Genomic DNA, 27074 nt, shown 5'->3' on the forward strand with positions numbered 1-27074 from the left:
TATAAATTACCTGTATTTATTTGGATTTTTTTTGTAATATGTATAATATAAATTTTATATGTATTACATTTTTTTATCTATTTTTTAATAATTTTCATATAATAAAATCAAGTTTTTATTGTAATAATATTTGTATAATATTTTGTAACTGAGTAATTAAAGATAAATTGTTTTATTCATTTTCTCATTACAGATAATGAAATCTTAAACAAGACATATTTCTTGTCTTAGGATCATCATTCATTGTGTAATGTGGAAAAATCTTAAAAGAAACAAAGTAGATAACTTAAAACAATACATCACCATCTTCAATATAAAAATAAATAAATAAAATTTATTTAATCGAACAAGTTATACCGAGTCAATCTCGAATCAATTACATATTTTAATTTGAACAAGTCACCAAAATTCTCAAATAATAAATGTTTTTATGTCTTGCTTGTTTTTTTGCGAAGTTCTTTCACCCATTTAAAGTTCATCACGGTCTTTCCAAATTTGCTCTTACCTCCTGACTCGTCGTCCTTGCTCTTCTTCTTGTCTTTCTCTGATGTCGGGGATGGGTCTGGGTTGTTGTCCCATTGGTCAGCCCACGACATACCAGAATCCATATTTTCAATGTAAAATTTCTGATGAGAGAAGAACATGAACATGCATTGAGGAACATTTTATACTTATCATTGTCTTGTAAATCTTATGCCACGTGGATCTTTTCCTTTCCAATGAATCTATGTGTATTTTTGGTATGAAGACAATTTAGGTGAGTGATTCTATTTTAGACACAATATATCTAAATTTAAAATAATTATTCAAATATCTATTATCATTCTAACAATGTTATTTTGAAGTTATAAGACATAACTGTAAAAAGAAAAATATGATTTTATTTTTCTACTTAAAATTTCACTATATATATATATATATATATATATATATATATGAAAACAATATGTTATTATATTACTAAACTTTATATTTGTTATTTTTATCTGTGATAAATTTTCTCACAATACTAATGGGATATATTTAAGAACATTTCCAATTTACTATTATTTCTTCTAATGAAGAAATACATCCATATGCTATTGTTTTGTTGTTGATAATTTTTTATTTATATCTACTGATTAAACTTGGTATTTAAACTTAAAGATATATAGATCAACAACATATGTATGTCGTTCAATAAAAAATTTCATAAACTAGCCAAGACTTTAGTGTTGTTACATTCTTCCATTTTATTTGAAACTACGTTAGGTGTTTCTATTAAAAAGTGAGTTTTAAGCCTAGTTCAACCCATAAAATCGGCTTGTATGGTGAGGTTTGCACCTCACTTATATATTCTAAGTTGGTCTTATTCTAGTCGATATGGGACTTCCAATACACCCCATTCACGTCGAGGTATAGACATCTCGAGCGTGATAGTAGAAATGGGTGGTCCGATAGTGGCCCAACAACAGGTGGAATAGAAATGTCCAAGAAACAAGAAATATCACTAGGATAAACTCTAACCATGACTTTGATATCATGTTAGAAAGTGGGTTTTAAGGCTAACTCAACCCCACAAAACCGGCTTATATGGTGAGGTTTGCACCCCACTTATATATTATAATTTGGCTTTATTCTAATCGATGTGAGACTTCCAACCGTTTCTACAAATTTTTAAACTTTTTTATCCAAATTTTGTTCAATATATTTTATTACATGTTGTGATCAACTTGTAATTGAAAATTAAGGTTGCCCAAAAAATAGATTTCAATTGTTTTTTTTTTTAAATGTCTTAAAAGCATGAACTTATTTAGATAGAAAAACTAATCAGAAACCCATTAACAACTACTGGTATACCAAAATAAATATTCACACATTTTAGAAAAAAAAGGTTAAAAATAAAATAAAAATATCTTGAAATTAATAGTGTCAAGACATATTTAATTTCATGATATTAATATAGTCAATGAATTTGAGTTTGATTATATTTTAAAAAAATTATAAATTTTGATATAAACCAAAATGGAATCCGTTCGTTAAGAACTTAACTTAGATTATACTCGTGGCGAGCCGCATTGATACTAATTCATCCATAAATTTTAAATTCTATTAAAAATTTGGAAAGTCTAGACTTAAACCATCTTAAGTTATTGGTTTATCAAATTAATATTATAATATTATAGATTGAACAATGATTTGATGTTAGATAATAACTTATTTTATATTTTTGTGTTTTATGATTATATTTAGAGTTTAAATATTTTAATTTTAAAAATAAATTAAGAACTTGTTAAACAAGAAATAAAAAGAAAGAAAGTGTAAAAAGAGAGATACGTAACATTTGAGAGAAAACAAAAGAGAGCACAGTGAGACAGAGAAATTGAAGAGAAGAAAAATATTATTTTCAGAAGATAACGAGTATGAGAAGCTTATAGTTGTCTTGTTGTATGATAATGTGAACGTGTTCATGAATTTTATTTGATCTTATTTAATTATGGATGTTTATAATTGTTAATTTAATTTTGAATGCTTAAAAGATGATGAAATGCTTTTGTTTAATTTAGATAACTTTTGTGATCATAAAACTCTGTTATGTGGAACCATTTAAATAATGGTTTTATGTTTTCCGTACATACTAGATTGTGAAATGACAATCAGTGATCTAAATAAAATGGAAAGAAGATAAATGCAATGTGTTAATATCATCCAAGATTTATGTTTAAGATAATATGGAAGGATTTTATTTATTCGAGAGGGAAAAATGGTGCTACATAGGATTCCGTTTAATCACTACGCATTATCATTAAACCTAATTAATTATAATTAATATTTTATAAATGTCAGTTTCCCTCCAGAATCCTAATGAGATTTTCTTCCCAATCTTAACTTCTTTCACGGACAAAACCCTACGTGAGGGTTCATTGCTATCGCGCCAGAGACTTGTTAAGGGCACCTTTCTGCTTCCCCGTCATGGCTTCAGGTTTGCGCACCAACCCCAGCTTTAGAGGGTTCTTCTTCGCGTAGAGACATTCTATCCCTTCCTCTTTCCAGTTGAGGGCTCGATGCAGCAGGGAGCCCTTCTTCCCTCCCTTCTTTTCTGGTTCTAGCGGTTTCTTGCGGGGAGGAGAGGGCCAATTGCGGCGGCTCAGGGCGGCGCCTCTGGCCGTAGGCATCACTGCGACAGCGTCGGGATTGTGAAAAAAATTTAGAACTAAATTTTACGATTTATTAAGTAATTTAAAAAAAAATATATTAAACAGTGAAAATAAGATTGAGTCAATGTAAATAAATAATAAGAATAAAATAAGAGGATTTAAAATAAATTTTATGTCTTTAAAATTAAAATAATAAAAAAAATAATTAATTAACTATTGATGTTAATTACTGAAAATAAATGGTAAAAGGAGAGACAAAAACATTAAATTATGATAAGAATTATCGTAATTATGAGAAGAAATTTATTATTAATTATTTAGCAATTAATTGGTTATTAAATTAATTTAAATTAAAACTAGAAAGGGAAATTAATTTGATTAAAAAAAATAGAAACCAGTGGGATTTTAAATTAATTGGGAATTTGATTTTATGATTGATTAAAATAATAAATGATCTATGGATTGATATTGTTTGAGTAGAACCAATTGATTGCATTGTATTTTTGAACGAGACTTTAGATAATAACGAATGAATAGTGCTAAATAGAGAATGAGAATGATTGTTGTATTTAGGTATATGATGAACTTTGATTGATGTTGGAACAAGTGAGTGTTGAGATGTACATGAGTGTGTCGTTGATGAGCATAAGAGTGAAAGATAGGTCAACTTGTTGTACTTAGTAAAGCCTAAGACTATCGACCGGTCAAGATAGTGACTCCCTTTGGTCTTGTGTGCGAAAAGGGGGTGCTCAAGTATTAAACATTCTCTGTATGGGGGTGATGGTGTCTGCCTTATCCTTGTGTGGCAGGAAACATGTTCCTTAGCCAGGTAGGCGGGACTGCTCGAGCAAACCTGTAGGAGGGGCTACAGGGGACTTGTGGGGAGGCTACAAGTTTGAGGTAGGGTACAAGAGTGTGCCTAATTCTTTTCACTATGGAGTTATGGTATTGTGGAGGCTCATGGTTTTATTCATGATGAAAGATTCATGATGACGTTAGTTTTGAATGAGGTACATGTGATGATGATTCGTAGTGACGATGTTTATAAGGATGACGTTGATGGTATAGTCATGATATAGTTGATGATGATTATGGTGTATAAATGATTTGTTAATATAGTAGCACTGTAGATGATTGATTTGTTATTAAGTTGTGTTTGTTTCCTATGTACATTTTTTTATTGTTATTGGTTGCGCTATGATAGCTTACCCATATTTGTTTGTGTTTGTGGTCGTGTGTGTCTTGCGATGATCGTATAACTTTTAGTTATATAGCAGTAGATGTTGCAGATGCTCCAGATGCATGATAGAAACGCGAGAGTGAAAAAAAAATTTGTGTTATTTAAAGTTTTTATACTATAAATGTTAGAGACAATGTAATCGGGTTTATTTTATTTCGTTTTTATTTTACAAATTTCAGTATTATATAAGTGAATTTCAGCGATGATATTATGATTTTAAAAATTTTATATTTCACTTGTAATTGGGACATCCAAAAAATCGAAAAATTAGGATGTTACAAAATGATCAAATTGAACAAAATTTAGAACCACTTTGAATGTCGATAAAAGTTGATGACAACTTTAAATAAAATTGATGAAAATAAGGACCAAAATAAGAATTAAGCATTTTTTATCTTTTGGATTGTATATAGAGTTTATTGAATTTTATTCAGATTTTTATTAGAAAAAAATTGTTATTCTTGATTGAATAAAACAAAAATTATAATTAAATGAACTAGGCAGCCAACTTGTTTAACTCTTAACTCACAAATTCTTAACGATAGAATAATATTTAATTTTTTTAAACTTGCTAATAAATGAATTAGATTAAGTTAGTTTAACTCATAAATTCTTAATGATGGAATAATATTTAATTTATTTAAACTCGCTAATAAATGAATCAAATTAGATTAGTTTGCCAAATAAACTGAATAAACTATATTGCATTGGGTTGGATAACCCATCTTAACCACATATGTTATCCAATACAACATTAGAAAATTTCAACCATTAGGAGTAACAATTAAATTAAGAACTTTTCCCTTCAAAAATGGAAAACTAATAATGTTTTTATGCATAATTGTGTTTTGGCCGTATGAAATGATTTTGGATATTGATGAATTAGTGTGATGAATTATTTTATGATCTTGATTAGAATGTTTTCAAATTTGTGATATGCAAGTGAATTTTAATGGTTGAATTATCTAAATATATTATTTTTGAACTAAAAAAAAGTGTAAGAGTTGAAAGAAGTTCTTTCATAAAAAAAAAAGTATGAGATATATTTTTGTTAGAGATGATATAATTATTTATCAAAAAGAAAACTTTATGAGAAAATACAATAGCCATGTAAAGTAGCAAGAATTATAACAAGTGTATATATATATATATATATATATATATATATATATATATATATATATATATATATATATATATATATATATATATATATATATAGGGTTTGCTAACGCGCGTACGTCTGTTTTTCAGTTGGTACATTTTAGCAATGTGTACCGGATTTTAGTAGACAAAAATATCGTTATATATCATGGATTCTAAGTTTTAAGGTTAAGGGTATTTTAATAATTTTCATTCCTCTCACCTCTCTCATTCCTCTCAAGAAAAGATTGAGAGGAATGAGAGAGGTGAGTAAGGGTTTGAGAGTTTTTTTTTTTTTTTTTTTTAAGTTTTGAGAATGAAAATTATTAAAATACCCTTAACCTTAAAACTTGGAATCCATAATATATAAGGATATTTTTGTCTATTAAAATCCGGTATGCTAAAATGTACCAACTGAAAAACAGGCGCACATTAGCAAACCCCTATATATAAAATCATAATCATATTAAATCTTACTTTGTTAATCATGTGATGATCAAATTTTAAGATGGTGTAATTAATACACGTGACAATTTTGTTTATAATTTTTAAAATGCGATAGTTTTTATTTAAAATTTAAAAGATGAGCAAGTAAATTTAATATTTATATAATTTTTTATCATATTTATTTGGATATACCGATATAAATTTAAAGTAATTTTACTCAGTTGGTTCTGAAAATTTATTGTTTTCAGGAAAAAAAAAACGAAATAACAGTAGTACATAATTAATTAAGATATAATAATAGTTAATAATAATAATGATGATAATAATAATGATAATATTGTCAAGAAGAGACAGACACGTCCGTCTTCCTCATCCCCTTGCTTTCCACCGCATCCAAAAAAGCTTTTACTTCACGCTGACACACACAACGCAAAACCCCTAACCTTCTTCACTGTTTCACCACTTCAAAATTTCACCCCAAAACCCAATCCCTAACTTTTACAATTACAATTACCATCGCCATCACTCTCTCTTTCTCAATTTTCCTTCTGCAATAGAATCCCTCAAACCAAAAATTCACACTCCCACACATACAGCAACCAACTTACCGAACCATGTATTTGTCGGAGAAGCCGCGTCCAATCGATTTCTACAAGGAGGAAGGCGCGCGCGACATGATGATCGAGGTGGTCTCCAACGGTGAACTCCCGCCTCCGCCGCCGCACCACCCGCCGCCGATGATCCTCGGCGAGAGCAGTGGAGAGGACCCCGAGGTGGAGATCAAGGCCCCCAAGAAACGGGCCGAGACGTGGGTACAGGACGAGACGCGCTCGCTCATTGGCCTCCGCCGCGAGATGGACGCGCTCTTCAATACCTCCAAGTCCAACAAGCACCTGTGGGAACAGATATCCGCCAAGATGAGAGAGAAGGGTTTTGATCGCTCTCCCACCATGTGCACCGATAAGTGGCGCAACCTCCTGAAGGAGTTCAAGAAGGCCAAGCACCAGGACCGGGGAGGCAGTGGCTCTGCTAAGATGTCGTATTACAAGGAGATTGACGAGATCCTCAGAGAGAGGAACAAGAACGTGCAGTACAAGAGCCCCACTCCTCCGCCAAAGGTTGATTCTTTCATGCAGTTTGCTGATAAAGGTAGTAGTTCACTCGTTGTAATTCGTCACTTCTGTGAACCGTTAGGTTAGATTTGGGAATCCTTCAATTGAATTATGCTATGTTTGATTTTGTTGCACCAGGTTCAGATCACTCTACGAATCTGACTTTTGAGGTGAATTAGTGTGAGAGTTAAACTTGTTCTTACAATGTTGTTTCAGTAATAGTTCTGTTGTCTAAAATTCTAGGGACTAAAAGGAGTAGTTTCTAGTTTTAAGTTCTAAAACGTTCTAAAATGAATTAGAAAGCTCACGAGGAGGGACTAAATTGAATAGTTTCTAGGTGCAAGAACTAAACTGTACTAACCAAGCACTGGTGTTGGGGCTAAAATGAGGCCTGAAATAAGTTAGTCTGAAGATTCTTTCGGAATATTGATCACACAATCTTTGTAAGCAAATTACTTGTGAAGCTGCGTCTCTAAGTCTGGCAGGGAGTGGGGATGTTTGATATCTGATGTGGATACTTTTTTGACGGTTTGTTTAATTGAGATGGTGTAAGTGACATTGGTTAAAGCTGAACATTCTGGAGTTTCCCAAATTTGACAAATTTTGTCTGGAAACCGAGATACTTCATTATCTTTTTCAAGCATTCTTGTTCGGGAATATTAGCTTGTGTGGGGAAAAACGTAACTGGGGAAACCTAAGGTAACTGCTTAATGGATTGCATTTTCAAAAATCCAAAATAATGGCATTTTGGTCTAAAATTGCTGGCACGAGGTGATTGATTTTTATGTTACTTTGTGAAGCATAGATTTGAAGGAGTAAAGAAGCTTTCAGTTTCCCTGTATAAGTTTAGTAAGTGTGATTAGAAATCACGTTTATTTCTTGGTTGAAAAGCCTTACCCTTAAGTCGAATATCTCTGTTTCACATAGGACAGTATAAATCTCGACAATTTGAAAGTGGGGTTTAATTCCTCTCCAGTACTGTTAAACTATCACTTTGGATATCTGTTGAGGTTATAATTTCACCCATCTCATCTTTAGGAACAATAATTTAATTGGTTGTCTTGCTCTACAGGTATTGATGATACTAGCATCTCTTTTGGACCTGTAGAAGGTATGTCATCGTAATCCAGCTTTCAGCTGCCTACGTACTCTGTATTGTTGTTTACTCGCGTCCTTCATCATTTTAAATTTCCAAAATGAATCATGTGAGGTTTTAATTCCTCGAGGCATTTTGGTTTTGACTTGATTCTTATACTGGTAAGTAGCTAATACACACCACATCCGAGTAACATAATAATGGTGGAATTTTAAACCAGTGTAAGAAAAAACCATGCTAATGTACGTACATAGTCACATGTGTTGCATGGAAATTTAACCAACACTATAGACAACTTTTCAGCATTTTAATGCTTCTTTTCAGGTAAATATTTAAAAAAATGATAGGAAGAGCAACATAAAGGGTGGAATTTTACCTTAAACAGTTTGTTGAGATGATAATTCAAATGCTGTACTCTTCAGTATAGTTCTAGTTATCTTAATTTATTAGGAACTCTTTCTGCTAACGTGTGGCCATATAATTATTTCTTCTCAATGTGGGAAAAATTATTCTTGTTGCATAATGCTTATCATTTATCAGTTTCACTTAATTATAATGTCTAGTACAGTACCCAAATAATGTGCTGAAGTACTCATACTACTTCTTGCTATGCATATGACCAGATAAGGCGGCAATTGTATTGGTGGGAGGAATTATTCACGGGCATATTGCCTAGCATTATCATTTTTTCTATCATCTGGTGTCTACATTTTGCAGAATTTCAATGCCCAAAACTAGTACTCTCAACATTTTAGAATGAAGATTTTAGGGCATGTTCTCTTTGAGTAAATAATGTTGCTTTGAGTGAAAACAATTTTGTTTTTGTTTTATTTTATCTGTTTCCTGTACAACTCTTTGAAACCAGGAAACAAGTTGAAAACAAGGTGACAACTTTGTTACTAGAAATGAAAACGGGAAATGAAAATAGAAGTAAACAAGCCCTTAACATTTCAGGAGAGGGAGTCTCTTTTAAAATGAATATGGACATGCATTTTATTTCCTTTACCATAATTTTTTCTATTTCATTTACCATAATTCTCAAATACTTGCCATATAGCTACTGGAAGACCAACACTTAATCTTGAGAGAAGTTTGGATCATGATGGACATCCTCTTGCCATTACCACAGCTGATGCTGTTGCAGCTGGCGGAGTCCCTCCTTGGAATTGGAGAGAGACTTCTGGAAATGGTAAGCTATGTAGGGCTTCATAGTTTGATGCATGTTTGCTTTCTCACCAATGAAAGAGAAAATGACTGCAAAAATAAGAAGTTAATCATCGAGTCTTGGTAAATGTACATTGTGACAGCAGTTTTGGTTAATTTTTGGAAAGTATTGTAGAACCTGAAAAACATGGTAAAATAAATTATTATTTCATACCCCAAAATATGGAATCAATTATATTCGGTGCCCCCGCCTCTTTAGCTTAATTGCTATCTTATTTGTGAAACCAATTCTTCCTACTTTGGCAGGTGGAGAAAGTCAGTCATGTTGTGGAAGGGTTATATCAGTTAAATGGTGTGATTATACAAGACGAATAGGTATTGACGGCACTCCAGAAGCCATCAAAGAAGCAATCAGAGCTGCTTTTAGGTTGAGAACTAAACGCACATTTTGGTTGGAGGATGAGGACCAGATTATCCGAAGTATTGACCGTGAAATGCCTATTGGAAGTTACACTCTTCACCTTGATGAAGGTTAGATTCACTTTATTCGTCTAATTACTGTTGTGATATGTACACATTTAATGGTTTTATTTAATTTTTAATGTTGTGAAAACAGGACTGGTCAAACCGGTAAACTAGTTTAAGATCTGGTATACTAAAACCACAAAAGTGGTTTGCAATTGAACCAGTAAATAATCGCTTCACAGCTGGACAACAATTTTTTTGAAAGGAAAAAATCTTTCTCAATGTTATTTTTATTTTTTCTTAGAAATAACATCTATAAAATATTTGTCATTTTATTTTGCTTGTTATTTTTAAAGAATATGATCATGTATGGTTGTCCCTTGAATATTATAGCATATTTGATTGTTAAAATCTCAAAGTATTTTTTTAGGTTTTAGTATTTTTAAGTTACGATGTTATATTTATCTAATTATAATTGCAGGAATGGCCATTAAATTATGTCTCTATGACGAGTCTGAGCACCTTCCTGTGCATACTGAAGATAAGGTATTTTACACTGAAAATGATTACCGTGATTTTCTGACCCGGCGGGGTTGGGTATGTCTAAGAGAATTTGACGGATATAGAAATATTGACAATTTGGATGATCTTCGACCTGGTGCTATATATCGTGGTGTGAGTTGAAACTTGAAAGTAGATGGTATGATCAAATTATCTGGAGAACTATGGTGGGTCTGTTCAGGTTTTTGATATATGTGCGACACTAACCTGAAATTGTATTAGTTTTACATTTGATAACGCTGTTTATAGTTTTTTGATAGGTAAATTAACTAGCCCTTCTGCACAAAAATCCGTTTCAATCAATGCCGTTTACATGTCTGTAAATATGCATTTGCAGTGACAACATATTATTATTATTGTCTAGATTTTTTAATGGATCATTTTCGTCAAATATTGCTATATACTTCTAGTCTGTGCAGGAACTTTGACAGTTGCTCGAGTTTCTAACGTGTTTGCCTATGCACAATCGAAGCTATTAACTTCGAACTTAAATCAGTTGATTTTTTTTTTGGAAATTATTACTTGCAGTAGTATCCAAATCTTGACTGATATTGCATTTGAAGGGACGCAAGATGTGAAATAAATGTAATTAGCACATGAAGGGATGGAAGAAAGTGTATGCTCCAGTGTTGTGAAAACTTATTCCCACGTGAATTGTGAAAATCAGTTAATTCAGTTAATGGTCAGACTTTAGTCAACTGTCTACATTTAAAAAAACCAATAAAAATATTTTCATATGTATCTAATATAATTTTATAGATCTATACTTAATTTAGATTGTCATAATAACTAACATATACATATCAAATGAAGTATTAATATAAATGTTCAAAATATTCTAGTAAATTAACTAATATCTAAAATGATATGTTTACTGTAACATCTCATATTATATAGAAACATATAATATAGTAAGTCCACATTGTAATATAAGAGAACAGTGAGAAGTGGACTGTAAGTAAAATATTAAAGTTACAGTGATCCCAAAATAGTTTCTAATTTAAAACTTTAAGTACTAAAGAGTAATTCAAAATACATGAAATAACTAAGAAAATCCTAAGGAGATTAGGTTGCAACATCATCTTCCTCCAAAGCCGGCTCCAGAGACACCTCATCTACCTCTGCTCACATCCAAGTGGATGATCATTGCAAAAGAAAAACATACCCAAACAAAACACAAACACAGAAGCAAAGGTGAGTTAGATATACAAAAATCATGTTATAACAGTCACAAGCAACATGCAAGTAAGGACAGATGCACTACACAAACATGACTTTGCACTTTAAACTTGACTCGTCCGGACTTAGAATGATTGCCGAGCTATGGCGGGTCATGCACTCGTGGTGACTTCTACTGCTTTTGCAAAGCCGTTGCCAATGGATTTCACCCTACCACACTCACTAGGTTAGTCTGTCATCACTCACCTTGGGCCATACTAGAAGCACCCAAGACTAGGACTTCCTGTTACTACTCATGACATGGTTCAATCCTCTCTACTTGAGAATGATTGACCATTGTAGTTTCAGGATAACCCTCAAGACTGAGCTTCCATGCAAATCATACTAAACACACTAAAAGGGCACCACCATGTATCCCTCCCTTGAGGATCATGGAATTACGTCCAATACTGATACTTTTCACTTTCAACACAACAATACATCATACCTTCACATGCTTTCAATTTAACCACATTACAACAATCATTCTAGGTCCTTACATTTACTAATACGAATTTATTAATAAAAAATAAACAATACAATGTTATCATTTATTTCACTTTTAATGTATTTTATATATTTGATACTCTTAAAATTTTATGTTATATACATATGATTAAATATCAATTGCAACTGAATCAGTGATTTTCTATCGACTGGGGTGGGTTAATGCGCAGATGGATTGGTTTTCATAACTTTGGTAAGAGTATTAACTTTAAATAAAAAAAAAGTAGAATTAATATAATTTTAAAATATTTTAATCCTTAAATAAAATAAAACCATTTTTCATAATTTAAATAAAAACGAACTGTTATTTATATATTTTAAAATGCTTATTATTAATTTTTTTGTTGTCATTTCTTACTTTACCTTAATAAGAATGAGTTCTTAGTCTTACATATCTTCATATAGATAGAATTTAGTTAATGTATGTAGACAAATTTTAAATTTTCAAAACATTGGATTTGATATTCTTTTGTTAGTTAAGCTTTAATTTATTTCTATTCGATATTGACAAAACCAGAGGACTTGACAGACATAGAATTTTAAATAATGTATTTTAATCAGTATTTTCATAACCATAAACTCTGCAATTAATAAATTTATAAATTATTATATTATATATTTCTATATATTGAATATTTTAAGTTATTATAATAATTTTTCTTTAAAATATATAATATGTGATAAGTAATCCATCAGATATTAAATATTTATATAATTTTGAATAAAAGTTAATTACTAAGTAAATAGTTAACTCGTCATAATAGTTGATTGTTAGAAATATACAAATTAGTTTATTTATTATCATATAAAAACATAGTATATTTAGAAGCATTATAATAGAAATATTTATAATCATATAAAAACATAGTATGATTGTTAGAAACATATTTGATTTTAGTGTTACACCAGTTTTTTTTAACTGACAAGTGAAAAAATTTCCTTTTAAAAAATTAAGAATAAATAAACAAATTGAAAATATAAATTCTATATTAAAAATGTGTTAAACACAATTAATATTAACAAATAGAATTGAGATTCCTTCGAGGAGATCTTGATCCAGTATAGTGTATTGGGATAATGTGCTGTAATGCATTTTGGGTTATTATACTCCTACTCGTCAAATCTGTTTTCCTTTTCTCCTTTAGATTTGAAGATGTATACCGAAAAGTGGATTTGACTTTAAGAGAAAAATAAAGTGAATATAAAATGGTTTGAATTAAAGAAAATATTGTATAATTAGAATAAATTTGAATTTGTGTATTACGTGTGTATGATAAATTACAAAAAATACTTCAATTGACAAAAACGAAAGAATACATTTTACTCTAAGTCATAAAAATAATTTAAAATAAAATATTATTAGTGTAAATTATAATTATTATTATAATTATTATTATAATAATATTTATTATAATTATTACCCATACCCCATACCCCTTCTTCGTTGCCATAGACAGAGACATGTGTCATTATGATTGGCTTCTACTTCATTAATTTGGTCACTGCGCTACTTTTTGTATGGAAAAGAAGGGCGCATTGGTAATTTAGTTTCAATTAATTTCTTTTTCTTTTTATTTTAAACTTCTTCTAAACACTGCTGTTAGAGGTTATTTTGCAAAACCAATGATTTCGTTCACTGGTAACTAAATAATTACTATTACTACATTGTGAAGGAAGTCTTCCATTGATTTTTTGGTGTATTCATAATTTAATTTGCTTACAGACGCGTGTGGTGACAGGGTTCATAATTTCATTGATTTTTGGGTGTATATTCAGATAAAAATAATGGAATAACAGTAACTTTAGTCCTTGAATTTTTTTCAAAATTTGCATTTTGCCTGCAAATTTTAAATCATTAGTTTCATCTATTATTTTTTCGAATTTGCAAACTTCGGTCTGACACAGGAAGATTAGAGTTAGCTTTGGGAATAAAATACAGAAATTAAAACTAAGATCTTCATTAACCCTAAAGTATCTATCTGTTTGAATCCTTAATCGAATTTAAAAATAAATTTATCTCAATATTTTTTCTGCATATTTCTGTTTGGCTTTTAACGATTCACTAGATAAAATCAAGCAATAGTTTGAACAACAAAAATATTATCTTATAAAACTGAAATGATTGATGAATCCAGCCTTCTGACGAAGAGGAAGAATTCTTGAGATGGCAATTCTTACAGCCACAACAAGTCAAACACACAGAAGGAAGGATTAAAACTACGTACTAGTTGACACATAGCAGTACACACATATAACATTGTGAATAGAAAATTCACTGCAAGACCTGAGAACGAACAATAGGGACTCCTCTACTGTTCATCCCATTCGTCATTCTTGTATGATACGAGTGTGTCAACCTTGTGAATCTGCACAGCCAAAACGAAAATATTAGTAATAACCAAATTAAATGTGAGTCAAATAAATTAACCAAACTTTGGATCCAAATTCACCTTAGTGTCGAAGGAATGCAATTTCACCATTTGTGGATTTGCAATAAGTTTTGGATCACTTTCAATCCAAGTGAAAGGAACTGCCACATCTTTGTCAGTGTACGCCAACACATCAAAAACACCTGAAAGAAGATAGTCTTTCTCAGCTAGGAGATAGAAGAAACTTTGAATGAATAATAAGATTAAAAGCATGTGTCTTACAAGGTTCGTCCAGGCAAGGTAAATAGGTGATACTTGAAGCAATCTGCCTCATAATCGCTTGTATCTCTCTCATTATTTCTTTGTCACTCTTCTCTCGAGAGACACTGAAAGTTTAAACACAAGGAAAAGCATAAACCAAGGGTGGAAATTCTTTTGAGGGAGACAATTTAGCATGAAACTTAGGCCCAGTTTATTTTAAATGAGTTAAACTTTAGCATGAGAGAGGCAATGTAAAGGTCAAATGAGTTACTTTTAACTTATAAGAGAAACCCAGTTTGCTCAGGAGTGCTTTGAGCAATATGAAGTTTATTTACTGAACAAGACTTCAGTTATGAGATTACCCACCCCTTTTCAACAACTTCACCGTCGGTCTCAATGCTGAAGTTCCACCTTTCAAGCACTTCACTGGTGGCCTTGCTCATTATAACAAGGACCACCCTCTGCAACTTGCCAGCCTCAAGCCATTCTTTTCAACATTCAAAAGCAATGGTCAACAAGAATACCACAACTGAACTGCTACTAAAGCAATAAGAAAATAAGTAAATCCTAGCACTGACTCAAGAATCCAAGCTACACCTAAATACTATGATCAATTAAATCCAAAAACAACAATCCCCAGTTAACCAATGACAGGAACAAATCAGTAGTTACCAGATAGCTGAGCAGTTAGATTGGTTATAAAGGATTTGACACCCTCGTCTTCAGTGAGCAACATGGGGAGCCCGTATTTCTTCACCTTCACAAAACTTTCTTCCGGATAAACTCCGCGATTGTAAAGAATGCTGACCAAATTCCCATGTTAAAAACATCGCAAAACTTCAAGCCACACGCATGAATTGAAATGTGAAAAACAAAGGTAAAGAAATTGCAGGACACGAGGATCAAACCTGTTGGCAGCATATCCTGATTTTTTGAAAAATAAACAGCAAAAAATTCAGAGATTACTTTATCGATTGCAAAATACACTAAATATGCTCAAAAAAGAAAAATCAGAGAATAGGGAATACCGAAGAACTCGCTAACGATTGCTGCGGAACCACGAAGAGTGATTATGTCTTTGGCAACTGTTCTTGCAGCCATTCCCTTTGTTCGGTGTCTAATTTTCAACAAAGAAAAAAACGTTAAAGGCTTTTAGACTTTGGGATCACTTGATTCAAGGATAGGAGAAATGAGAACGATTTTATGTGGTGAGCGTAGTGACTGGTTTGGGAATGGGAAATGGATGGCAATAAATTAGGGATTGGAAGTGGAAAAGCCACAACTTGACGGGGAAGAAGAGCCATAACGGCTAGTTTTTTCTTTTTTTTTTGGGAGCGGCTTGCTATTGGGCCTTCGTTGGTCCAATGTGCAACGTCAATATTGTTTAAAAAATTTCCAATTTAACGGTCATGTGAAAGGAATCGCCTTTTCAGATTCCCGATCCCATTAATTTTAAGTGCAAGTCCACGTGTGAGTGTGTGTTATATATACGTGCCTTCTCATGATACTAATATTTTATTTTACACATTTTATTTCAGGATCTTGTCAATTATACTGCCTTCTCAGTTAAAAATTACTAAATATAATATAAAAAACACATTACAAAATCATAAAAAAGAGTATTTCTATAAATTTACTTTTTTTTTTGTAAATACTCTTAGGCTACTGACTAATATTTGTTTTTCTACAATGTTTTTATTTTATATTGAGAAACCTGAATAATTTTTATTAAAATATGCATAAATATTAACAATTATAGTATATATTTCAATCACAAATAAATCTATCTGCATAATAAGTTTTTTCTAATACTTGTACTGATTATTTATAGATATGTACTATATGGACTTATAGGTCTATACTGACCGATCGGTTAACTGCATAACAAATCATCTCTCGAAACATAACAGCAAAATTAACCAAACGGTCAACACAACAAGCAAGATTTGCCCGGTCAAAGAAATTACCTTTCTGATTAAGCAAGATAAAAATATACTTAGACGACATTGGGCCATGATTGAGTCATGATTGGACATATATACTCCCTCCATCACCACTCCTTGCTCCCTCCACCTCCCCAACCCTTTACAAAAAAAAAATAATTACAAAAGTAGTCTTTTTTTTACTTTTCACCCTATTTATTTACTTTATTCTGAAACCCTAAATCACCCCACTATCTCTGGTCTCACTTTCTCTCTTTCCAGATTCTCACCCCCTCCAACTCTCACCGGACCTGTTTCTTCCCATCTCCCAATTCTTACTTCTCTTCTCCATATCCGTTTGGTTCTTCTTCATATTATTCCTGTCTCCATATCCATTTGGTTTCGTGGTGCGGCGATGCGAGGTGTTTGCGATGGTCATTCGGCGGTGCAGCGGTTTTAAACAATAATGAATATTTTATGACTAACAATAATGAATATTTTATGACTAACATAAAAAAAAATAATTTTATTGACATTGATAAAAAATTCTAAATGACATCAATGGAAACATATATCATTAATGTTGGTAAAAAAATGATTGCAAATTAAATATGGAAATTAACCACAATCGATTATTAACATGAGAGAAACATTCATTATTATTAGTAAAATATCTTAAAGTATCTGTATCTCAATTTTAAAACCATAACCGAATAAAAAAAATGAAAAATGTATACATGAATTAATTAAAAAAATTTCAAAAGTTCAAAATTCTCACTATTTAATTATAATTTAAAATTTTATAAATTTAAATGATCAAATTTCTCTCTTAAAGTTTTAAAATTTCAATATTTTTATTTTTTATTTAAATGATTATATAAAATGTTTCAATCTTTTTATAAAATTAACTATCCTCCATAATATTTTTTTCTCACCGCATTGGGACATATATTTCTTCCTCATGCATCAACAATTTTTTATATGAGATTGCATAACTCTTCGTACGTTGGTGTGGATAAGATAAACAATCAGAAAGTTCAAAAGATACAACAATGGAAAGAAACATAAAATAAAAAGAGAGACAGAAGAAAATGAAACATAGAAACATGGGTCCACCATTAAAATGGTTGTGTTGTTTGGGTAATGAGATCGAAGAGAGAAAAAAACAACATAACTGTCAATAACAAATGCTTGTTGGTTAAACATAAACAAGACCATCGCATTCATGTAGGGGATTGGAGTGGGTAGAAGTTGAAAAATATTAATCATAAAAATAAAATTGTACTGAAGGATAAAAAAGGAATAAGAAGGTGGAGGGAGGGATAAAACAGTAATGGGGAGGTGGAGGGAGCAAGAGGTGGTGGTGGAGGAAGCAACACCCGACATATATTAATCAAAGGCCCATGCATAAACCTATAAATACAGAGGTGGTGACATTTATTGAACATTTAAAACTTAATTTTTATAACCGGTAATCTAAAATTGATTTGAGTGTCGGACGGAGTATCCTTAGCAGATACCCACCGCTTGAATTCGGACAAAACCAGGAGAAAGATAGAAGATTAAAGAGAATTAAAAAAACTAAGTGAAAACAAGTGAGATCAAATTGTGAAAGTGTGTCTCTCGATTCTGTATACTAAAACAATAAATTATATTATATATATATATATATACATACATATATATATACATACATATATATATATACATACATATATATATACATACATATATATATATACATACATATATATATATATATATGTATATATATATATATATATACATACATATATATATATATAAAAGGAAAGAAACTCTAAATTTTATGCACCGTATATATAATATGTTTGATAGTTTAAAATTATTCTAAATTTAATTTTTAAAGTGATTAATAAAAATTTAATTGAGTGGACAATAGCTTTGACATTGAACATTTAATTGTGTACTAAACAAGTAAGCCAACTAACAATGGAACACACATAACGCCTAACCTCTACTTTTATAGGTCAATGTTTACCCGGCAAGTGCTTGTGTTTATGATAGACTGAAACATTATAAAAACTGACGAAGATAATTTGATAATGTGTAAAGTATAGAATTTTATTATAATTAGGTTAAATTGAATGTCATCCATCAACAAATTACAGGATCATAGTACATTTTGAAGAAAAATGAAATATCTGGTTGTGTTGTCTCCTACTTCTGGATTCCAAATAACCAAAAAGCCAAAATTTGATATCACTGATACGAATATCGGAAATGGAACAGAAAATTTGGCATCTGATTTAGTTTGATGGTTCAGAGAAGAAGTTGTTGACGGATGGCATGATCTGAGGGGTCCTCCCACGAACATACTTCCTCAGACCATGTTGTGAATATTTCTCTCCCTCCTCAAAGTTCTCAAGAATTCCTGCAGCTCTGTTGCTCTTGGTCACCCTGAAATCATCAAACCATAACCAAATTCAACAACAAACACCAGAACAGATACGTTACAAGAACATGACAACATTTAATGAAACATTGAAAAATGAAACCATAATCAAACAAAAACATGAAACCATACCTGACTTCAGGATTGGTGGTTATGTTCCTCACAAGTTGCATACCGCAGATCCCGACAGCTGCACCAACTGCAGCGAAGAGTGGGTATACCTATTCACACGTAACAAGAACCAAATCAAAACAAAGAAAATATGTTCAAAAAGTGCACCAGTTTAACCAACTTTATAAGATGCAATTCATGAATATACAAGAAACATAAAAGTACCTCAGGTCTCAACCATCTGTTGGCGGCCATGTTGAGAAGAGAAGCTGCAGAAAAGAGAAACTTGAACGAAGGAGAAACAGAAAACAAGAAACAGGCTCCGCTTCCAAGGAAACTTAACAAGAAGGATGCGGAGCAAAACTGAATGAGGAATGATGAATGTGGCAACTGGTTTATATGTGTGAATGTGATGCGAAAATCATGCTCGTTTTATGGTTGATGCAAAAACCCTACAAATTTGGCTACCAAATTCAAAGAATTGGTCAACAATTGCTTCTTTTTCTTGAATTGTAAGTGAATGAATGGTTGGGTTTCTACTTTCTTGGTTCAATTTGGACCCTTCATTTTTGGAATATTATTTTTTGTTTCTATTTTTCAAATCTTGTTTCATTTTAGCATTGGCCAAGGTGGAACTTTCTTTGAAGAATACATTTTTTTTTTCTTTTTTAAAGGCAAAGAAACTAGAGCATTCTAAATATGCATGCAAGGTGGAAGAATCGTACTTGAACACCTTGTCTCTGTGTATGACCGTGAACAAGCTGTGAAAGATATCAGGCCATGTATTTTTAAATATTTGCATAACTGCCGCGTGATCAAAATGTTTTTATAAAATTTATTTTATTAGAGAATTAAATTTGGTTTTGTTCATTCTTCCATCTTGAAAATGGAGGTATTTGGACTTCTTATTTTGAAAAATATCAAATTTACGTATGTTCTAGACAAACTATTTGATTAAAATTACAATTTTTGAAAAAATGAGATAAGATATTTTTATTTTAAAATAAGGGGAGCAAAACCATATACTAAACAAAAAATTAAATTCAAGTATTTATTACAAATAAAATATTTTTATAGTCTTGCAGAAAGTATTTTACAATCATAAAGATGTATTTTATATTATCTCAACCAAGGACAAATTAAATAATCAGTTGAGCAAATACGGTGTCGTGGTGTAGTTGGTTATCACGTCAGTCTAACACACTGAAGGTCTCCGGTTCGAGTCCGGGCGACGCCATTATAATCAGTTTTTTTTAAATGTAAATGAATTATTTAAACAAAAAGTTACAAAACATATTTCTTTTAACTCTAACATTTTGGAACCATCTATGACGACTTTCATGTTTCATCAGTTTTGTTCTAATTTCAAAACCAAATTATCCTTTGATTTCGACTTTCTGGAAGTTTCTAGATATTTTGAATACGAACCCTTTGTAGGTATGAATACAGAAATAACCCATCGCATAATTCACATAGTAGTCACAATACAGTTGTCAAATATTGAGAAATGTAAAATGGGAAATTTTTATGAAGGAAGATCCTTGTTTGACTTTGCTTCCTACTATATGATAGACCTAAAAAATTGTACTCGTTGACCAAAATTCCTTAATTTATGTTTTATGTTCCCTGCACAATGTTTCAAATTAAAGTTAGTGTCAGTGTTTGAGCTGTGAGTTCATGTTCCATGCCCTCTTAATATGTGACAATAAAATAATTAGTAAGACATTCATAATATTGCAACATATGATCATTGATTCACATGAAGACTGATGTCAAGCATCACGCTCAAGCTTTACCATTTCAATATACATAACACTATGACATCAAATAGGTGAATATAATAGAATTAATGGAAACTAGTCAACCAAACAAGTGAATGATAATTAAAAGAAAAAACAAATGATAATTAAGCTCTTTGATTAGTTAGTTATTTTAAATTTAACTAGATAGTTGTTAGTTTTATATATAAGACATGTCTATGATGATTTAGGGTTTAGAATTTAAAATATGGAAATATTTTTTTATCTAATTATGTCATCAACAACTTTAAATTGGATTTTGCTCACTTAACATTAAAAATAATGAAACTTATGAAATTGAGGTGCTTAAGTTAGGTGTTGAGTTAAATTGTTTATGATAAATTTAGATAGAATGATTTATTAAAACCTTTTAGTTAGGCGATTGACCTAAAACAAAATTAAATATTAATTCAGTCATTACTTTTGTAATGCTAATAAATACTTTTTTAAGTAACTATGCTTTAATTATAGTATTTTTAAAACTGTTCTATTTCTAGAAGATCTGTGTATATAAATAATATATTAGACATGAAAGGAAGAGCTATTTATTTATTTTTTTATCTGCGGTATTATTTTTAATTTACACAATATCCATTGAAAGAATAAGTTAAGACATGTAAGCATAAGAATGTGTGATGTAAAATACTTATAAACAAGAATAAATGATAATTTTTGTCATAAAATCTAAAAAAACATTTTAGTAAAATATATAATTAATTACAGTGATACAAAAGTAATATGATGGTAATATATTTCAATTTAAGCTATCTTTGTTCATAATGTTAATTACGGTTTGAATTGCAAAACATTGTTCTATAATTTTTAAATCCTCCTTACAATATATAAAATCTAATGATACAGTTTCAAACTGTTAAAAATCAAACGTAGTCAAAATGGTAACGTCAATCTCTTGAATTCTTGTCAAATAGGATGTTGTTTTTTCTTTATGCGTGCCATTGATAAAGTCGTAGAACAATCTAGAAACTGCACCGTCTATTTTAAAACTCTTTCCTATATTCTCCATTAATTACCTTATATTTATTACGGAATATTTCTCTCTTAAATTTACTGGTAATCATAAATATTAAATATTTAAATACCACTTTCACAGCTCTTATAGGAATGTATGTATTTGACAGCAAATAAAATTAACTGTCGTTTTAAATGAATGTGATTAATAATGTTAATGAAGGTTTGAATTGTAAAACGTAGGTGTTAAAAAGAAAAAACTTTTTTAACTGTGTTCAGGGTCAATAAAGAATCCATTCGAAACTTGACAAGTCTCGGCATAAAAACAGCTCAAACCCCGAATATTCTTTAATTCCAGTTTATAATTCCGGCAACAGCTACCAAACATCATTAAAAAAACAAAATAAAGTGTTAAACAACAGACACTGTTACTATAAACATTTAATATTTAATAAAAACATTAAACAATTTTTTAATTTCAATATAGATTAAATAGACTTAGTTACATACTTTACCATATTATGTTTTTTTACATAATTTATGGATTTAATAAACTTTATCATATGAACTTTAAAATTATTCACCTTTTACATTTATGATGATTGATTATCAAATAATTAATGAAATCAAACTTTCAATTTCGTAAACTTTACCTATATCTTAAATTTTACTATTAAATTTTAAAATTTCAAAATCTACCACATAAAGTTGACATATTTGTAATCTAATGTGAGTTTCTCCTTTTTTGAAGACATCAAATTAGTTATTTAGTATATATATGTTAAATTTAAAATAAAAAAATTTGACACACGAAAAATACTTGTATTATCTTAGTTTAATTTCTGATTAAAGCAAGATTATTAGGAAGGTCCAAAACCAACATGATGCAGCCAAGTGTCTTATCAGACATTTCTAGATGGTAGTGGCAACCGAGGTTGAACCAGGGGCAACCCTTGGTTTTCATTTTCCAATGCAACTAAATCAGCGGCTCCAAGCTACCTCTTTTTTCTTTTTCCCCAAGCAGAACGGTCACGGTCCTCACGTGATTATCACGTGACACACTGCTTCTTCAGACATAACCCTCCTTTAAATATCTCTTATTAACCTTCTTTTTCTTCACCAAACCACTCTCTAATCACTTTCTTTCTCCTTTCAAATCTCATTCCAACTCAAACACTCTCATGGGTAACCACTGCTCTATTCTTCTTTCTTCTTTCTCAGCTTCATATATCTCTGCACACTCTTAATAATCTGATGTTTTTGATGCTTCTTTTTCTTCCTTGTATTGAACAGCATCAGACAAGAAAATTAGGATCGGTATCAACGGTAATTGGTTTTGTTTCGTTTGATTTTGCTCTTTTTTGTTTTGTTTTGTACTTGGATGTTTTATATGTATCTATATCTATATCTATCTATATATATATGTATAAACTAAAGCATATGAATTTTTTGCATGTAGGATTCGGAAGGATTGGCCGTTTGGTGGCCAGGGTTGCCCTTCAAAGGAACGATGTTGAACTCGTTGCGATCAACGATCCTTTCATCACCACTGATTACATGGTAAATCTATATTGTTTATTCTGTTGTCTTTTTCGAGAGAGAATATTACAATATTGTACATGAGATTAGTAGCTTTTGCTTGCTAACAATCTGTGTTGTTGTTTAATCACAGACATATATGTTCAAGTATGACACTGTTCATGGCCAATGGAAGCATTTTGATGTCAAGGTGAAGGACTCTAAGACCCTTCTCTTTGGTGAGAAGCCCGTGACAGTTTTTGGTATCAGGTAACTCTGAGCTTTTAATTTTTGTGTTTGATTAAATCATTGATTTGTTACTGTAATTACTAGGACTCAAGGTTTATTTTTATTTTTTTAATTTTTATCTGATTATTTGATGTTGTTCCTCAGGAACCCCGAGGACATTCCATGGGGTGAGGCTGGTGCTGACTATGTTGTCGAGTCAACTGGGGTATTCACTGACAAGGACAAGGCTGCTGCTCACTTGAAGGTTCAGTCTGATTTCTGATCCACAGAATTTTTCTGTTGTTATTTGATTTTTAGATCTTTTTCACCTTAAAAAGATATCCGGAAAGATTATTTGGTAGTTTGAAATGAGTGTGATTTGGGGTTTGGTTGCTCTCAGGGTGGTGCCAAAAAGGTTGTGATTTCTGCCCCAAGCAAAGATGCACCCATGTTTGTTGTCGGAGTTAACGAGAAAGAATACAAACCAGAGCTTGACATTGTTTCCAACGCTAGCTGCACCACCAATTGCCTTGCTCCCCTCGCCAAGGTTTTTTGTTTGATACCTTTGTAATGATATATTTCCTGCTGCTTCTCTCTGTATTTTAAAGTTGCATGCGTGTTTGTTAATTCATAGTTTTGATCTTGCATAGGTCATCAATGACCGATTCGGAATTGTTGAGGGTCTCATGACCACTGTTCACGCCATCACAGGTCCGACAATAGCCTTTGTTTGAATAAATCCATGTTCTTGTTCAATGTAAGATGGCGATGATGTTCATTATTATCTTCTTTTTGTGATGAATCAGCGACTCAGAAGACTGTTGATGGTCCATCAAACAAGGATTGGAGGGGTGGAAGAGCTGCTTCCTTCAATATTATTCCCAGCAGCACTGGAGCTGCCAAGGTATCAATTTTCGTTATACCTAGAATTATTCATATCACTCCTTTTGTTGGATGATGTTAATTTTATTGTTCCTAAGCTTTTTCATTGTTGAACGATGATTTTGGGATGAACAGGCTGTAGGAAAAGTTCTTCCAGCACTGAATGGCAAACTCACCGGAATGTCCTTCCGAGTCCCTACTGTTGATGTTTCAGTTGTTGACCTCACTGTCAGGATACAGAAGGCAGCAACCTATGAGCAAATCAAGGCTGCTATCAAGTAAGTTTTAAGGTTTTGAAGAACTTGTCATTTGATTTGAATCGTGTTTTTTTTTTTTTGGTTCTTACTGACATCAACCGTTTGTGTTGAAAATCCAGGGAGGAATCAGAGGGCAAATTGAAGGGTATTTTGGGTTACACTGAAGACGATGTTGTCTCTACTGATTTTGTTGGTGACAGCAGGTGAAGTTGTGTTCTGAAGCAATGCTTACTTCTCCGACAATCTTTGTTGGTGGAAGGAAGATAAATTACAATGATCGGTTTTTGTTGTCTGAATCTGATTACTTACTATATGCATTGTTGAATGTTAATTTCATTTACAGGTCTAGCATATTTGACGCCAAGGCCGGAATTTCTTTGAATGAAAACTTTGTAAAGCTTGTTTCGTGGTATGACAACGAATGGGGTTACAGGTAATGGTTCTACACCATGACAATCCTCTGAACACAAGTTCGAGGAAACATGTTTTTTTTTTTTTTTTCTAAATCCTTTGTAATGAGGACAATGTTTTTTTTTTTTGCAGTACCCGTGTGATTGATTTGATTGTCCACATTGCATCCGTGGCATAAGAATTGAGGCTGAGCTTTGCTGCTACACCGATCTAAATTTTAATCGAGTTTTAGTGTGAATTCGGAATAAGAACACTTGTGTTGCTGTGAGTAATATCATTGTAATACAGTGATTACAATTTGTATTTACATTTTTGAAGTTATTAGTAAACGGCCTTAGGGTTTTTCTCCTATTGTAATGAATGGTTCACTCTTTTGTTTCGTCATCATAATCATCTATGATCTATGACACAAAGCAACATTTTGTTTTCCATTTCTCTTTTCGTTACATATTATCAAAACCATCTATTTTGTGGGAAACCAAGTGATAGTTAAATGCTGATTATATTACTGATTTATTAATTTTCATGTAATTTGGTCCTCTTTTTCAATCATTGGGAAGGGCCCAAGCCCAACATCATGAAACTAGAATGCTTGGTTTTGTATATTCATATATAAAAAATTGTTCAATAAGATGAATGTTCGTTTTTCACTTTATCAATAATGCTGATTATATTACTGATTTATTAATTTTAGGAGTGTCAAAATTTAGTTGGGTCAGATTGGAGAGGTTTGGTACGAGATGGAAAAGCCCATAAATAAAAACCCAGAAAAAAAAAATGAAACGCACACTGAAGTTATGGACACGAATGAAAATATAGAAATAATAGTCGAATGAACATTTTTGCTGTGATTGGAATTTTTTCTCCTAACTTCCTATTTCCTACTTAATCATTCTTGTGGGTGAAATTTAAAACGCATGCCTAACAAACATTTTTATTTATTGATTTAATTTTTTTTTTCTGTCGAGAATTCTTCTAAAATAAAATAATATCATTGTAGAGCAGGCTAAATCATGTTACAAAATGTGATTTTGAAAGTTATTTAAAAATACATAAAAATAATGTTATTATTTTAATATAAATTCCACGTAAAATACTTCTTTAAATTAAGTAATTTATGTGAATGACTTATATAGAATACTTTTTTATATTTATAAATAATTTTATTCATCACATGCAAATGTTCTTATCAATCATTCGGTCAGTAGAAAATTTTGTTTCTCACCTTCTGCCCCTTGCTGTTTTAGTTATCAGACATTTAATTTATGAATAATGATATTTCACAACAATTTTTTAATAATATTATAACATTATTTATGTGTCTGATAATGTTAGTGTTCCTGTTAGTGTTTATAATTATTAATAAATTACGTAGATAATATTTTGTAAAAAAAAATATTGTGAAATTATTATTATTTTTAATTTATATTATTCATTATCTTTAATTTATATTAATTATATTAACTTTGTGCAAGATAACTTAATCGCCTTAATCAGAAAATATATTTTTTTATCTGCGTGAATGTAAATTGCAAAATTTTAAGACACAACCAAAAGAGTAACAAGTAATAAAATTCAATTAGTTTATTTACTAAAAGTAAGATTGTAAAACTAACATACACACACAAAAAAAGTAGTTTCTTCTTGTCAGATTAAAAAATTAGTATATTTAAGCTAATAGAGTCAGAAATGTATGAAGTAATGGTTAATTTGATTCAATCTTTTTCTATTAGGAAGCCAGATTTTTGTCTTATGTAGTTTGTTTATAAGCGTTGGTGGTCTACTTATATTATCATATTTGTCGGTGGCACATGGATGTTGCT

General features: G+C 31.1%; 5 protein-coding genes and 1 non-coding gene across 6 annotated transcripts; 3 read left to right on the forward strand and 3 right to left on the reverse strand.

The window, feature by feature from the left end:
- Positions 1-372: 372 nt before the first annotated feature.
- LOC124839999 (uncharacterized) lies at positions 373-609 on the reverse strand. The gene has a single exon (XM_047315962.2). The coding sequence runs from the start codon at positions 606-608 to the stop codon at positions 429-431; it is 180 nt and encodes a 59-aa protein (XP_047171918.2). The 5' UTR covers position 609; the 3' UTR covers positions 373-428.
- A 5743-nt stretch (positions 610-6352) lies between these two features.
- LOC124843369 (trihelix transcription factor GT-4-like) lies at positions 6353-10764 on the forward strand. The gene is made up of 5 exons (XM_088091776.1): positions 6353-7116; positions 8152-8190; positions 9233-9364; positions 9646-9870; positions 10286-10764. Exons 1-5 carry the CDS (start codon positions 6582-6584, stop codon positions 10486-10488), a joined length of 1134 nt encoding a protein of 377 aa, XP_087947902.1. The 5' UTR covers positions 6353-6581; the 3' UTR covers positions 10489-10764.
- Positions 10765-14173: 3409 nt separating this feature from the next.
- On the reverse strand, positions 14174-16120 carry MAD2 (DNA-binding HORMA family protein). The gene is made up of 7 exons (XM_088091754.1): positions 15749-16120; positions 15629-15644; positions 15393-15523; positions 15087-15207; positions 14742-14845; positions 14541-14662; positions 14174-14456 (listed from the first exon to the last, which is right to left on the reverse strand). The coding sequence occupies exons 1-7, from the start codon at positions 15819-15821 to the stop codon at positions 14400-14402; spliced, it is 624 nt and encodes a 207-aa protein (XP_087947880.1). The 5' UTR covers positions 15822-16120; the 3' UTR covers positions 14174-14399.
- A 2599-nt stretch (positions 16121-18719) lies between these two features.
- On the reverse strand, positions 18720-19671 carry LOC148198198 (uncharacterized). Its single transcript, XM_088091655.1, has 3 exons — positions 19413-19671; positions 19209-19297; positions 18720-19081 (listed from the first exon to the last, which is right to left on the reverse strand). The coding sequence occupies exons 1-3, from the start codon at positions 19440-19442 to the stop codon at positions 18931-18933; spliced, it is 270 nt and encodes an 89-aa protein (XP_087947781.1). The 5' UTR covers positions 19443-19671; the 3' UTR covers positions 18720-18930.
- Positions 19672-20350: 679 nt separating this feature from the next.
- On the forward strand, positions 20351-20424 carry TRNAV-AAC (transfer RNA valine (anticodon AAC)). The gene has a single exon. It is a non-coding gene; the product is annotated as a tRNA-Val (tRNA).
- Positions 20425-23020: 2596 nt separating this feature from the next.
- On the forward strand, positions 23021-25682 carry LOC148198200 (glyceraldehyde-3-phosphate dehydrogenase GAPC1, cytosolic). Its single transcript, XM_088116773.1, has 12 exons — positions 23021-23140; positions 23249-23281; positions 23415-23515; positions 23628-23743; positions 23867-23966; positions 24102-24248; positions 24352-24412; positions 24508-24605; positions 24719-24861; positions 24960-25043; positions 25184-25273; positions 25384-25682. Exons 1-12 carry the CDS (start codon positions 23137-23139, stop codon positions 25427-25429), a joined length of 1023 nt encoding a protein of 340 aa, XP_087972899.1. The 5' UTR covers positions 23021-23136; the 3' UTR covers positions 25430-25682.
- Positions 25683-27074: the final 1392 nt, after the last annotated feature.

This window comes from Vigna umbellata, chromosome 5, assembly GCF_029865625.1.
Source record: "Vigna umbellata cultivar VRB3 chromosome 5, Vumbellata_1.0, whole genome shotgun sequence".
Lineage (NCBI taxonomy): Eukaryota > Viridiplantae > Streptophyta > Magnoliopsida > Fabales > Fabaceae > Vigna > Vigna umbellata.

Coding starts and splice junctions, on each gene's coding strand:
- LOC148198198 (XM_088091655.1), bottom strand. CDS start 19,442: ATGGCCGCCAACAGATGGTTGAGACCTGAG. Junction 19,298..19,412: donor ACAGATGGTTGAGACCTGAG/GTACTTTTATGT, acceptor ACGTGTGAATAG/GTATACCCACTCTTCGCTGC. Junction 19,082..19,208: donor ACCACCAATCCTGAAGTCAG/GTATGGTTTCAT, acceptor TGATGATTTCAG/GGTGACCAAGAGCAACAGAG.
- LOC124843369 (XM_088091776.1), top strand. CDS start 6,582: ATGTATTTGTCGGAGAAGCCGCGTCCAATCGATTTCTACAAGGAGGAA. Junction 7,117..8,151: donor CATGCAGTTTGCTGATAAAG/GTAGTAGTTCAC, acceptor CTTGCTCTACAG/GTATTGATGATACTAGCATC. Junction 9,365..9,645: donor GAGAGAGACTTCTGGAAATG/GTAAGCTATGTA, acceptor CTACTTTGGCAG/GTGGAGAAAGTCAGTCATGT.
- LOC148198200 (XM_088116773.1), top strand. Junction 23,282..23,414: donor AATTAGGATCGGTATCAACG/GTAATTGGTTTT, acceptor TTTTGCATGTAG/GATTCGGAAGGATTGGCCGT. Junction 25,044..25,183: donor GATTTTGTTGGTGACAGCAG/GTGAAGTTGTGT, acceptor TTTCATTTACAG/GTCTAGCATATTTGACGCCA.
- MAD2 (XM_088091754.1), bottom strand. CDS start 15,821: ATGGCTGCAAGAACAGTTGCCAAAGACATAATCACTCTTCGTGGTTCC. Junction 14,846..15,086: donor GGTGAAGTTGTTGAAAAGGG/GTGGGTAATCTC, acceptor TTAAACTTTCAG/TGTCTCTCGAGAGAAGAGTG. Junction 14,663..14,741: donor ACCTTGCCTGGACGAACCTT/GTAAGACACATG, acceptor ATCTTCTTTCAG/GTGTTTTTGATGTGTTGGCG.
- LOC124839999 (XM_047315962.2), bottom strand. CDS start 608: ATGGATTCTGGTATGTCGTGGGCTGACCAATGGGACAACAACCCAGAC.